Source organism: Hippichthys cyanospilos, chromosome 21, assembly GCF_059441005.1.
Source record: "Hippichthys cyanospilos isolate Australia breed blue-spotted pipefish chromosome 21, RoL_Hcya_1.0, whole genome shotgun sequence".
NCBI classification, from domain to species: domain Eukaryota; kingdom Metazoa; phylum Chordata; class Actinopteri; order Syngnathiformes; family Syngnathidae; genus Hippichthys; species Hippichthys cyanospilos.
In genome coordinates this window covers 2696014-2708556 of record NC_142389.1, presented here as the reverse complement: position 1 = coordinate 2708556, position 12543 = coordinate 2696014, and the positions used below count along the sequence as shown (strand labels likewise).

Here is a 12543-nt window from a genome sequence, read left to right as displayed (position 1 = left end):
TAAGGCGCACCATCAGCTTTTAAAAAAAATGCAGGCTTTTAGGTGCGCCTTATAGAGCGGAAAGTAGGGTACATACAAATACAACTGCCGTTCCGTTTTCACTAAAAACAAGACTGATTTTTGTAGTTTTTTCCGCATATATTTGCCACCCACCTCTTTGGCCTCCTGCAGCCGTCCCGGGTACTGATTCTTAGCCCGCCGCGCAGCAGCCGGTGACTTGTGATGGGTGATTGTGACGATGTTGCCCGGCGAAGACGTGTGGACCACTTGCCTCTGAGAAGCCGGCGATGAAGTCGGCGTAAGGTGTGGGAGGAGAGAGAAGCTACGGTTGCGACCAGATAAAGAGCTCTAAAGATTGAAAGATATAAAAAAATACTTCAGTACTGTATATTAAACACACATTAAACGCTTTTGAATTGGGTTTTCATTTTGCATCCACTGACTTATCTTGAGCTTCCATAAGCTTTTTAAAAAAAATGGACATGTAAAACACAAAGCATGAAAAAACAACATTTTGTTAAGGAAAATGATTTGAAGTTTCAATGCTTTATTTTTTGACAGCTGAATATTCATAAGAGACAACTATGGCGAGTTGATTAGTTTGCTCTTTGCCCCCCCCCCCCCCCCCCCCACCCCACCTGCTGACATCCATGTGTGCCACTGCCCTCGCATTTTTGCCTTGAAAGGACGTCAAGCCGTCTTTTCCTTTTCATAATACGTCAAGGAAAAAAATGATCCCCGCAGCCTCATTGTTGACAACAAACAGGTAATTAGGCGGCGCTTGGCAAAAGTGCATTTTTTGCAACGTTCTGTGCAAACACTCTAAAATGCATACATATTACATCAAATTAGAGGTATATATATAACCATTTAACGCCTTGTACAGACATATGACTTATTTCGCATTCAAATGAATGTTATTCAAGCATCGACATGAAGAGAACATTGGTCTGGTTTTGACTTATGCATTTATAACATATAGGAATTGAAAATGAGAGATAGAAGACCAAAGTTTGATACCCCAAAGCAGGAGCTGATAATGAATTAACCTCTTATTGGATAATTATTGGAAATACTCTGTTTAATAACATTGTTTACAGTTTTAAAATTTCAGTCGACTAAACCGTATTCTTGACTTTGACGCGTCCTTTGCTTCCGATCTGCGAGTTGCTTTCCCTATCTGCTTGTCGACTTGAGCGCACGGGGTCAAATCTAACTAGTTATCCTCGCAGGTCTGGCTTTCTTTCCCATTAGAGGCTAGGACAACAAAGCGCCAGAAATGATCTGCCCCAAGATAACGGAGATCTGGTTACAGCACCGGCCAAAACAAAACGGATCCAACTCGCGCAACGGAGCGCTGCTCAATGACGGACAAACAAGCTCATAAATTTACGCCACTTGCTTTGCGGCGACCGCAAAATCAAACCGGAGTTTTAAGGATCGTGACTACTACGATTACGCTTTGGGGTAGGACTTAATCAGCTTACATGAGCGAACACTGTTGCATTGTCCGAAGCTAGGCCATGAGCTCCTGAGTAAGCCGAGAAGGAACAGCATTAAGAATTGAGGTTTTGTCCTCGAAAACTGGAACGGAGCCCCGAGCATTTCATTACATTCGAAACATACTGGACCTAAGGAAATGTCTGGAAGACAAGGGATGGGGGTACCGACTCAAAAAAAATCGGTAAGATGTGCATATGTGTGCTCACGACTCTTATTTTGTGTGGTGAAGTCCCGATAAACAAAAGACGAAGATGTAAGAGGCGGCAGTTCATCCGAAATACAAAAAAGACAAAGAAGTAGAATCATAGGAAGAAGTTGATTAAGCTAGTTACATGGGTGTCAAACTCGAGGCCCGGGGGCCAGATTCGGCCCGCCGCAACATTTTCCGCGGCCCGCCAAATGCTAATATGACTTCAAGTTTACGGCTAAAATACCAAACTTGTTTTCAACTTTTACAAGTCCCAATCTCGATTTTGAGCAGTTTTTACTGACCTCTGATTTCAAAACTAGCTAAGTGTGCGACGAACTACAACATTTATTTGACCGCAGTTATCTGGGCCCTCTGACGGGAACCATAACTACACTGTGGCCCACGATAAAAAAGACTTTGCTACCCCTGAGCGCGTGGAACTTGTTCCTTGTCATCTTTTATGAGCGCATCAAACCCTCAGAATCCCCGCGACTTTGAGAACCTTTTAAACTGCTTTCAAAATGACATCGGTAAAAAAATTATAATACAAAGAAACAAGAGGGAGGAGCAAAAGGAACAAACGCAAAATCTGGTACGACAACCATAAAAATCGTTGAATAAATATCTGTGCCAGCTATTGTCTGTTCCCATATATTGGAATTGGGAGAAGAACGGTTCCAATGCTGTCAATTCCAATGTTTCTAATTCTTTGTGGTCACTCAGCTGGAGTCAGCAGACTTGGCGCTGCGTGACACAGTGTGGGCGTAAGGTCCAACGGTCAGCTGCTGATCACATTTTACACCACAGGATACATTTAATACCCCGTCATTAGAGACTCACTGGATATTTACTTTTGTTTGCGGAGTACACCATTACTTTTGTGTGGAGAAAAAAAACCCCTGCAAATTCCTACCAAATACTATTTTTATGTGTAATTCGGTTCTAAGTTAAAGACAAATCTGAATAAAAGTAAGGAATGCCCGTGTTTGCTTTATGTCGGCGGAAAGTCGATAGCACTAAGCCCGCCCTTGGACTCTTCTTGCACTTCCTGTCAGGACCAGGCCAAAAAAGATAACGTGAAAACAGTCTCCTTTTTGTTCCGTGTTTGACCCGACTCTTCATCTGCTAATAATTAAAGAACAGGGCCAAATGTCGGGAAAAGATTATATTGAGTGCTGCAGCCAAATAACCTGAGCGCTCAGGCTATTTCGTCAAACAGAGGGAAGTGTAAGAAATTCAGGCGCTGGCAAATATTACAATAAACGAGACCGGGAAAACATTGTGGCCGGAACAGGTGCACTACGCAAATGTTTTGCTCCAGGGAACGTCTGGAGCTTTCAAACACATTCATGTTTGAATATTGCTGTTGTTACCATCAGTCTTGGGAGTATTGCATTACAAAAGTAATGTGATTACTGCAATGAGTTACTTTTTGCTGTAACGGGAGTGTAATACATTACGCACACAAAAATAGTCATATTTTCGGAAATTCTGCTGGAGGTGGAAGTTGAAACTCCTTCAGACGTTCCCTACGGACCCTCACAATACGTTTGGGTCTGATTGACATCCTCCTAAACCAATGGGGTCAAGATAGCACCTGGTGGTGACCAGTTGACAGCTCCGCCCCTTTCTACAGGGGGCTTAAAGGGACAGTGTGTAAGACTTTGAGCGTTTTTCTTTCAAAAGGAATAAATTACATGATTGTCAATTTCAAAATCTTGCAAATGAATGTGTTCATAACGACCAACAGTTTGTTTGAAATATAATCATCGGTCTAGTTATCATGAAATTATATTACACTTCTCCGGAGGCGGCCATGTTTGTTATAGCTACGGACAATGGTAAACGCAGCACCTGCAGCACCTCCTGCTGTCCGAAATGAAAAATGGTCTAAATCTCACACACTGTCCCTTTAAGTTGTCTTACGCAAAACAACACAACAGTGGAGTTTTTTTTAAGGAATTATTCAAATGACCCAACTTTTGAACTTGTATGAACAGTACAATAATAAAATTTTATGAATAAGCCAAAAAGTTGGGTTACACTGTGAAAAATGTTGCCATTATTCCACAGTAAATGATTGTATAACTTTTGCATTACTTTCACAGTAACGAATACAGTAAATTATGTGAATACATATCCTGATAAATGGATTCTACAGTAGAATAACAGTAAAGTAAAGTACCGTAAAATCCAAGGCTGCTGTAATTTACACAGGTATTCGTTGTAATATTACATGGTAACTTAAATACAACAAATTACTGTAAATGAATAATTATGGTGAAATGCTGGTGATTTTTAACAGTGCAGAGCATGTTTGTCCCAACTTTTTTAGAGTGCAGTTTTCTTTCCTCTTTTCACCTCAGCTAGTAAGTTATTATATTTTGCCCTAGTTATTTTAAATGCGCCCCCTAATTTTAGAACAAAGATCATGCCAGCTAGTAAACAGCGTGTTACCGAGTATCTTTCTCATATTTTGCGATGACAAATTCTAACGAGAAGCAAACAATGGGGAAAAAAGTTCCCCGAGCCGCACGAGGCAGACGGGCCGCGAGACGTCCACTTTGATGGTTTCCCCAACTACATCAACGCCAATGCCATCTTTTGACTCGTTTTCTCCGATATTCGTCGTCGTCACGTCTGGCAGCTGTCTGGTCTGGAAACGAGCTGCACAATGACGCTTAATAAGCACACGGCAGAACATGCTGTCTGTCACAGAGGAGCACAACTCAACACACGCAAGATGTTATGAGATGAAATGCGCATCTTTAATAAGTTTGGCTGCGTGTGTTTATTAGTAGCGAGTGACTCACCGGCACATCTTGTCCTCCGCCTGATTCTTCTGCACTCAGGTGTTCATCAGAGCCCTTCAACTTCCTTACCTAATAATAACCACACAGGACACGGAAAGAAAAAAAATCGGGTTAAAAAAAAGTAATTATAACTATTTAATTTAATAAATAAGTCATATTAATCATGTATTAACATAAATGCTCATTGTAGCCCTTTTTTTATTTGTATTAATGCTTCAAACATCCCATCTAATGAGGCTTTTGAACTACTGTTTATGTCCAAGTACAAATGGAGGTTTTTCTTTTCCTCATTTTCCTGACCACATAACTCAAAACGGCTATTTTTTTTCCACACATCTGTGTAATATGTCACACACAAGGCGTAAAATGATTCTATATACCGCTAATTTCATAAAGTTTGCATCCGTTTTAGAGCGTTTGCACAGAACGTCGCACTTTTCGTTAAGCGGCGCCTGATTGCCTCTTTGCTGTCAACGACGATGCCGCGTGGGTCATTTTTGATGCATTATGAAAAGGAAAAGACAAATTGACGGGTTGATAAAGCAAAATGAGGTACATGGCACAGCTAAACAAAGTAAATGCACATTTTGTTCCCTGATTTACCCAAATATGGATTCATGATAAATCAAGATGGATATGAATTCTGCCACTAGAAAGACGTCACCATAATCTTCAACAGGTGCTGTTAAATTCATCAATTTTAATTGACTTTGCTGCTGCGGAAGGCAATTATCAAAGGCTGCAACTTTAAAAATAAAAATTTAGGATTAGGGGTAGAAAACCTTTAAAAACTTGCTTGCTTTGAGACATTTGATACGCTTTATTTCATGATGTATATTGTTAATTTATCTCTCAAATTGTGTGTAGTAGATGAGTCAATTTCAGAATGATACAAAAATGAAGCCTCATCTCTGCTACGGAATTATCATCTGATTTTCCGTCTCCAAAACAACAGCATCCTTTTTCCAGACTGGATTTGTTGATGGAGGACATGCCAAGTTGAAACAACATTAAATTGATGGCAGTCTGCCTCACATCAGCGAGAACCACTTCTTGTTTATGTTCCTTTTATAAGCCAAACACTGATTTACTGTAAAAGAGCTTCCTTTTATAGGGATGCATTATTGTTATGAACGCAAGTTAATCTACTGTCACCGCAGTTATCTTTCATATTCATCTGAATTTTGATCATAAATTCACGTCCAATAGCATTTGATGACATTAATCAAACAATTCATCAATTTCGGCTTTAATAATGTCCATGGTTCAACGCCATTGTTGAAGAATAATTTGAATATTCAGGCGCAGAACAGCATCAAAGCCGTTTGCGCCTTTGTTCAAACGTCCAACAAACTAGTTGAGGCTGAATCAACAGCATCCTGATTGTTTCTGTGAAGTAGCGCCAAGTAGCGCACTCGCAAACATCGATGCCGTCATCCTGTCGAGTGCTGAACGGTCCTCTAAAAATATTATCGGGGCCACTTGGCAGCTTGGGCTAGCGGGTTGCCACATGCTTCGTTGCAAAGTCAACTACATCAACAGCTTCCTTTACTTACAACAATGTCTATATTTTCTTCGCAACTACCGTAATTCCTCAAATATAAGACACAGTTTGTTTTTGTTTTACCAAAAATGAGGGCTGGCGCTGCGTTCACTGACCGCTCACAACGTGGGAACTCTGAAACACACCTAATTTACCTCGCAAAAAATATATCATTTATGTGTAAGAACACAAGGAAATATGAAGAATATACAAAGGTGAGATTTATTTTGTTTTGCTATAGATTATTATTATACATTGTTGGCAAAATGTTGGTGTGTCTTATATGTCTTATATTTCCCAAGATAGGTAGTATGACTGCACCACAAAAAAACATCTACAACATTCACATGATTCAATGCACTAGTTTTTGCACAAAAAACATTCAGTGTTGTAATGTGATTCCATATATGTAATGTACTGTATTATTTTTGTCCAACATCCTGTCACAATTCTTTTTGTTTTTTGTTTTCAATGAGATCATAAAAAAGAGGCTGTGTCCTGTTATGGATGTTTGGGATTAAAAATGTAATCTCATCTACATCTCATCCTATTGTACGATTCCGTTTTAGAAAATGAGACGGTAGTAGTTATGAATGCCGATCACATTTTTAGCTTCCACTAAGCTTCTTTTTTTTTTTCCGTTTTAATAAACAAAGGGAAATACCGATGACCTAATAACATAACGTAAAGGAGGTTTTATAGAGAATTTAGGAATAGAATCGAATACAGTGTTGCTATGTTGCGCTTCAAATTTCGCCACTTTACTATTCTTCAAAAATATATATGTCAATCATAATATACTGATAATACCGTAGGCGCAGCGTTTACGCCACTTTAAGGCAACATTTAATTATAATTTAACCAAATTTGATCGATTTGATGATGAACATTTTGCCTTACCTTAACTGTTCCTATACTACAGTACTTTCCGCTGTAGAAATTTTCCAATCTTTTTTCAACCTTGCATGCAGGGCGTGTTCTTGTGCAAATCTACTTTCATTTCTTCCCTAGCCAATAAGAACACGGAACGAGACACGTGTGAAAGCTGTTATTTCTTCTTCTTTTTTTTCTTTTTTTACCTTGGCACTGCAGTCTGAATGTCGCCTGGCACACGCTTGTAGCTGGCTAACCCAATATTGCTGCTCTTTGGCATCAGAGGCTGCAACGATACAAGAAAAAAAAAAAGTTAATCTACTTCGCTTCCTTATACGGATGCAAATAAATGCTTCCAGGGGTTCAGAGTCGGGTCGATTCGCGGTTAAAAGAGTCTTGATGTCCGCTGAGGGATGCCGTTTGTTTTCTTTGATACGGTCCAATCGCGCAGATGGACCTCGGGATTTGATTAAGGTTCATCCGAAGAGCTCAGGGACAACTCGAAGTCTTATTATCTCAAAAACGCTATCGCTTAAGAAGGCTAGTCGAATAACTATCACTGATGGGGAAGTGACGTTCAAAAAAAACAAAAACAAAAAAAAGCGAAACCACGAGTCTAATCATGACATTCAGAAGCTCCGCTACTTCTGTTGGCGTTAAATGGCGTTTTCAGCAACTGCGCTATTACCCGTGGAACGATTTCGTTTTCTGTACTTTCAAAGTGTCGGCATGCTAAAACGATCATCCGGCGTTTCTACAAAAGTCTTTTTATCCGACACTTTACTGGGCTCTCATGAGAAGAAGCTGCTTGAGCGCAACCTTGCAGAAAATAAACAAGGCTCTGCCACAGAGGTGTCAGTCAGATCCACACTGCTGCACCTGACTATTTTGATGATTGCGATTCTTCACTTGGGAACTCAAAACCGCAGCAAACTAACTTTTAAAGTTGCGCGGGGGCTTCCATACGTCCCTCAACACACTTCGGGAGCTTATGGACTAAGATATTTCAAAATTTTAAAAATTCCAAGGACCTGTTTTCACACAACTCGTAGATCTTCAATTTCCAGTACTTAAATTTATTTAATATATATTTATGAATATGGAAAACTATTTTGAGACCCTTCTTTGCTCTATTAAGAAAAAAAAAATCTGTAAATGTGTACCTGGGATTGAATGTCAGTATAAAAATACAAAAAAATTATAAGAACTTAAACATTGAAGGACTTAATAGGGCTGGCAGGGAATTTTTAACTAATTCGCAGCCATTAACTGCTATAGATGTCAACGATCCATTGAACTGACCAGCAGTATGAGTTAATTAACTAGTTAATTATTCAGTAGGATCATTGGGTTTCTGAATTTTAATCTCCCACTCATCGAAATCAGCAACAGCCACAAAAAAGAAAAAAAATCCATATCCGTTATGCCCTGATATGAACTTTTGCATTCAAACCTAAATATATTAAAAAAAAACAAAAAAAAAACATGATGCTGCCATGGAGAGTCCCATTAGATGCACTTTACAAAGGAGCGGAATTATTAGATTTGCATATGCTAATAAGCAATGAACGTTATTTCGTATGCTAATGACGAGTTTATTAACATGTGAAAGACACTCATAAACAAGTTGTGCAGTTTTTCAGCAACTAGCGGGAATAAGGAAATCCCTAAAGCAACGCAACAAACGAGCAAGTTCCAATTTGAGTATTGGAACATGTTTTGTTTAGGTGTTTTAAATGGTTAAGGAGAATTTGTCGTCAGCTTGTCGCTTGGATAACTACTTTGCTCGTCCAAGCATCTACAAAAAGGCCACTTTGAGCAAAATGAAAATCCCGAGAAACTGACTGTAAGAAATCTCTTGGTAAATGCAAATAAAATCTCCCTTTCAAACAGTCGCCTGAGGAAACTCTTCGTCAAAAGGAGCCAATTTCAAGGTAGGAGTCGGTATCTTCATCTCATCATCTTGCTGGAGCGCGCAAGCCGTGCTGGGATTTTTAAGATAATTACCATGTTTCTATGCTGATGTGCACCTGTTCACAATTTGCTTGCTCAAGGCTAAAAACTTAGCTCGCTACCTCAGACATTCTGATGGAAATTCGCAACGATAGCCGTGCCATTTTTTATGTCGGGCTTACATTTTCATTTTCTTCTACGGCGCACGTCAAGGTAGACCTCCTCTGTTACCGTTGTCTAACTGAATCCAGTTCGAATAAAATGTGGAGAATTAAACCATCAGAAATCCTTTATTAACTCATTTACTGCCATGAATACTGTCAAAGGAAAGAAAAGTAAACACGAGCATAACAGCCAATAGTCAGGCTTTGCTCGTGCGTCCGTTTTCTAAAGACGCTTATCTTCGTTCTTTTTTATATCTCGAGTCTTCAGGTTTCGGTTTTTGTGGGGTTCATGTTTCTGTTGGTGTGATTGTGTCTACCAATCAGCTTCCCCCGCCTCTTGTTCCTGTCCAGCTGTTTCGCGTTACCTGATTAGTGTTGAGTATATTTAGTTCCCTGTTTCGTTTCGCCTTTTGTCCGATCGTTGTCTCTTGTCTAGTTGTGTCCAGCCGCCAGCTCATGTTTTTTTGCCGCCCCGTATTTTGTAGTTTGCGGTCCATTTTTATATTCAGCCTTCTAATTGTCACTCCAGTAGCACCTTTGTTGTCAAAGCCAGACAAACCCTCAGTTGTTGAAGGCCATTCATTAATGGATACAATTACGGGCGCCTCAGGGGATACCCTGCTTTAGTGACACTTTGTATGTATCCTCTTACAAGTGATGAAAAAAAGAGCATGTGAAAAATGTTTTCAAACTCAGACAGATTTGAAAAGCTGAGAAGAAATCAGTGCGATGACACACATGGCAAACCACCCTGAAAGCTGCATAAGCCATGAAAAGTGAAAAATGACTCCTTGCTGAACTTTAAAGTTTCCCTCAACCCCTCCCGAGGTAGGATTTCCGGGGGTTCCCATGGCAACCAATACCAAATCTGAGCACACTGGCTAATCTTCATCGCTGATTGTTGAGGCTGCACATGTGAGCCGCGTACTTTCCTGCTGTTTGAGCAAATAACTTTTTCTAATTTTGGAACGCTCCCAATATGACGTGTATGCTCTGTTTGACCAATCGAACTTCATTTAAAAATGTAAAGATTGCATTCTTTGTGCTACTGTGTCAACGTGTCCTTTGTGGCCCACAAATTGTGGGATCTTTGATTTCCCATCGCTCAATACGTAGACGGAGCTCACAATATTTTCTTCTAAATTTTGTCATATTCTACAAAACGGAGCGTCCTGGGACCTCCTGAGTCAATCCGAAATCTTCACAAATGAGGTGTCATTGGAAAGGAAATTTAGCAACGACTCCGGAGCAATGATTTGACCTTGAAATTGCCCTTGTGCATCTCACGACTTTGAAAAAAAAAAATCATGGAAAACAATGTCTTACATTTTCTCTAAAACATAAGATCAATAATACATTTTCTGTTTGAGCCAAAAATCAAAGACTTTTTATCTCCTGAGATATAAGGGTTGAAAAAAGGGTGGCTACCCCTTTTTTGACCAAAAAAAAAAAACTCTCCCAAACATACACCAAGTTTCATGAAAATCAAAATCTACTTGGTAAAACCCACTCAGTGATTTACTCAAACTGATTTACTTGAGTTCTGCAGCTGGATGAGGCACAAGTATCCGTATTAAAACAAAAAAAACACACACACACGCCTTCCTACCTGGAGATTGGAGTAAATAAACGCAAAGAAAAGAACGGTGTCATACCTCTGAGCTTGAACAGCTCTCCGTGGACAGAGTTAACAATGAACATGTGCGGAGCCTCATCACTCTGAGTCACCGTGGCTCCGATCAAGGGGAGGGACCCTCGTGGCTTCTGGCTCCTTCCCTGCTCGTTCACATAATACAGCAGCAGTCCCAGATCTGGATCCAACACAAAGTATCTGAAAAAGGAGATCGTCCAACCTGGTTAGGAGGGTCAAAATAAAAATAGATTTGATTTTCTTCCGCCTTTAAGGAGACAGCCGGTACATTCTGCCGAAACGATTCTTTAAAAATTCATTGGTCCGGAGGGAGTTGGGGGATTACAACTCCAGCCCTCATTGGTCGAGGGTCGCGCCGGGAGCCAATCGCGCGTCTTGTAGGACGCTCACACACGCGTTCAGGAGGGAGATGGGCACACCCGCCGCGACCCTCGACCAATGAGGGCAGGAGTTGTAATTTACTCCCGCCCCAACTCCCGCCCGTTAATTAGACCAAGAAAGGTTACAAAGGTTACGCTCATTACACATGCAGCAGTATACTTACATTTAGAATGGCAAATCCATATTTCCAGTTATGTTGGTGAGAATAATATAAAAGCATGCAAGAATAGTGCAATGCATTACATTTCAAATACAGTAATATTGTGACGTAACTAAATACTTTGAAATAACAGCAGTAAGTAATACTGCATGACAGTTTTGAAGTAACTTGCCCTCTAAAATGTTTCCTTACCAGACTATTTTTTTCAGAGAGGATACGGAAAATCCCGACCTGAAAATGGATCCCCATTCCAGGTCTTTTCAGTCCACGTGAATCATGTCAACGACGGCAAATCGGCGAACAATCCGCCTGCGTCAGATACTCGGCCATAACGTTTTATCACACGGATGCTCGCGCACATCCATATACGCGCAAAGTCTAATCCCGTGTTTAGTCAGCAGAGCGGGGCCTTTTACCATTGACCCTTCCGGGCAGTCTTGCGATTGCAGCTAAACAAAAGTAAAAGGCCTTAAACGTGATGGATGGCGCTGGATAATAAATCCAGGGCCGTATGTCCGGGCTCACGTGTAACAGAGTTGAAATCGCTGACCTATGCGACGCACGCTGTGTGCTACCTGAGCTTTTGACCTTTATTAGAGGCTACGGGCAAAACCTTGCGCTAACAAAGCAACGGCGCGCAGTATTGCAGGGTTGCATCTGAAAATGATTAAAAATGACGCAGATCTGACTGGCTGGATCGGATGGGCAGATATTTGTGGCGGTTTTAAGCAAAATCTTTCTGGGAATGTCATCATTTGCCCATCGATCGATGACATTATAGGAGCCACAAAACAAGAAGTAACAATTTTGTCCGGCTGCCATCATGAATTAACGCTACGCAAGTTGAAATGCTTTTATTTTGAAGTTCTTCAAGTATGACACAAGTTGCGACGCCTGATTATATACCAGTGGTGTCAAACACATTTTTATTTTAGTGATTAGGGTGATTAGTGATTTAGGGCCGGAATGAAAAAGTGAATTCAAATCCAAATTAAGTGTGTTGATCACACATTTACCAAGATTTGATATCAGAAGCCGGCAAAAACTGTTCAAAAGAGATTTGGAGAATAAGAAAATGTTTGTTTTTCTTCCCAAATTTTTAAAAGTTAAAGACAACTTGCAATTTTGGTATTTTGGTCAGAAACCTGACGTCAAATCAGCATTTCAAGGGCCACAAAAAGTGACTTTGACACCCGTGTTATAAACGAACAACACAAAGTCGTTCTGAAATCACGTTCATTCGCCAATTCAGGGCACTAAAAAACAACTTCATTACGCTTGCATTTTATTTATTTAGCAAAAGCTATAGAAA

At 40.3% G+C, this 12543-nt stretch overlaps 1 protein-coding gene across 4 annotated transcripts in view; it reads right to left on the bottom strand.

Annotated features, from left to right (window-relative positions):
* osbpl10a (oxysterol binding protein-like 10a) overlaps positions 1-12543 on the bottom strand; it is a 28064-nt gene that overhangs the window by 13256 nt on the left and 2265 nt on the right. For all 4 annotated transcript variants that reach the window (XR_015863937.1, XM_088404413.1, XM_088404414.1 and 1 more), the window contains exons 2-5: positions 10695-10870; positions 7129-7208; positions 4507-4575; positions 154-348 (exon numbers count right to left, since the gene is read on the bottom strand). Coding sequence is in view for 3 of the 4 variants with exons in the window: in XM_088404413.1 (XP_088260539.1) it covers positions 154-348; positions 4507-4575; positions 7129-7208; positions 10695-10870 (520 nt within the window). In the remaining variant the exon portion in view is untranslated. The remainder of the gene's footprint in view (positions 1-153; positions 349-4506; positions 4576-7128; positions 7209-10694; positions 10871-12543) is intronic.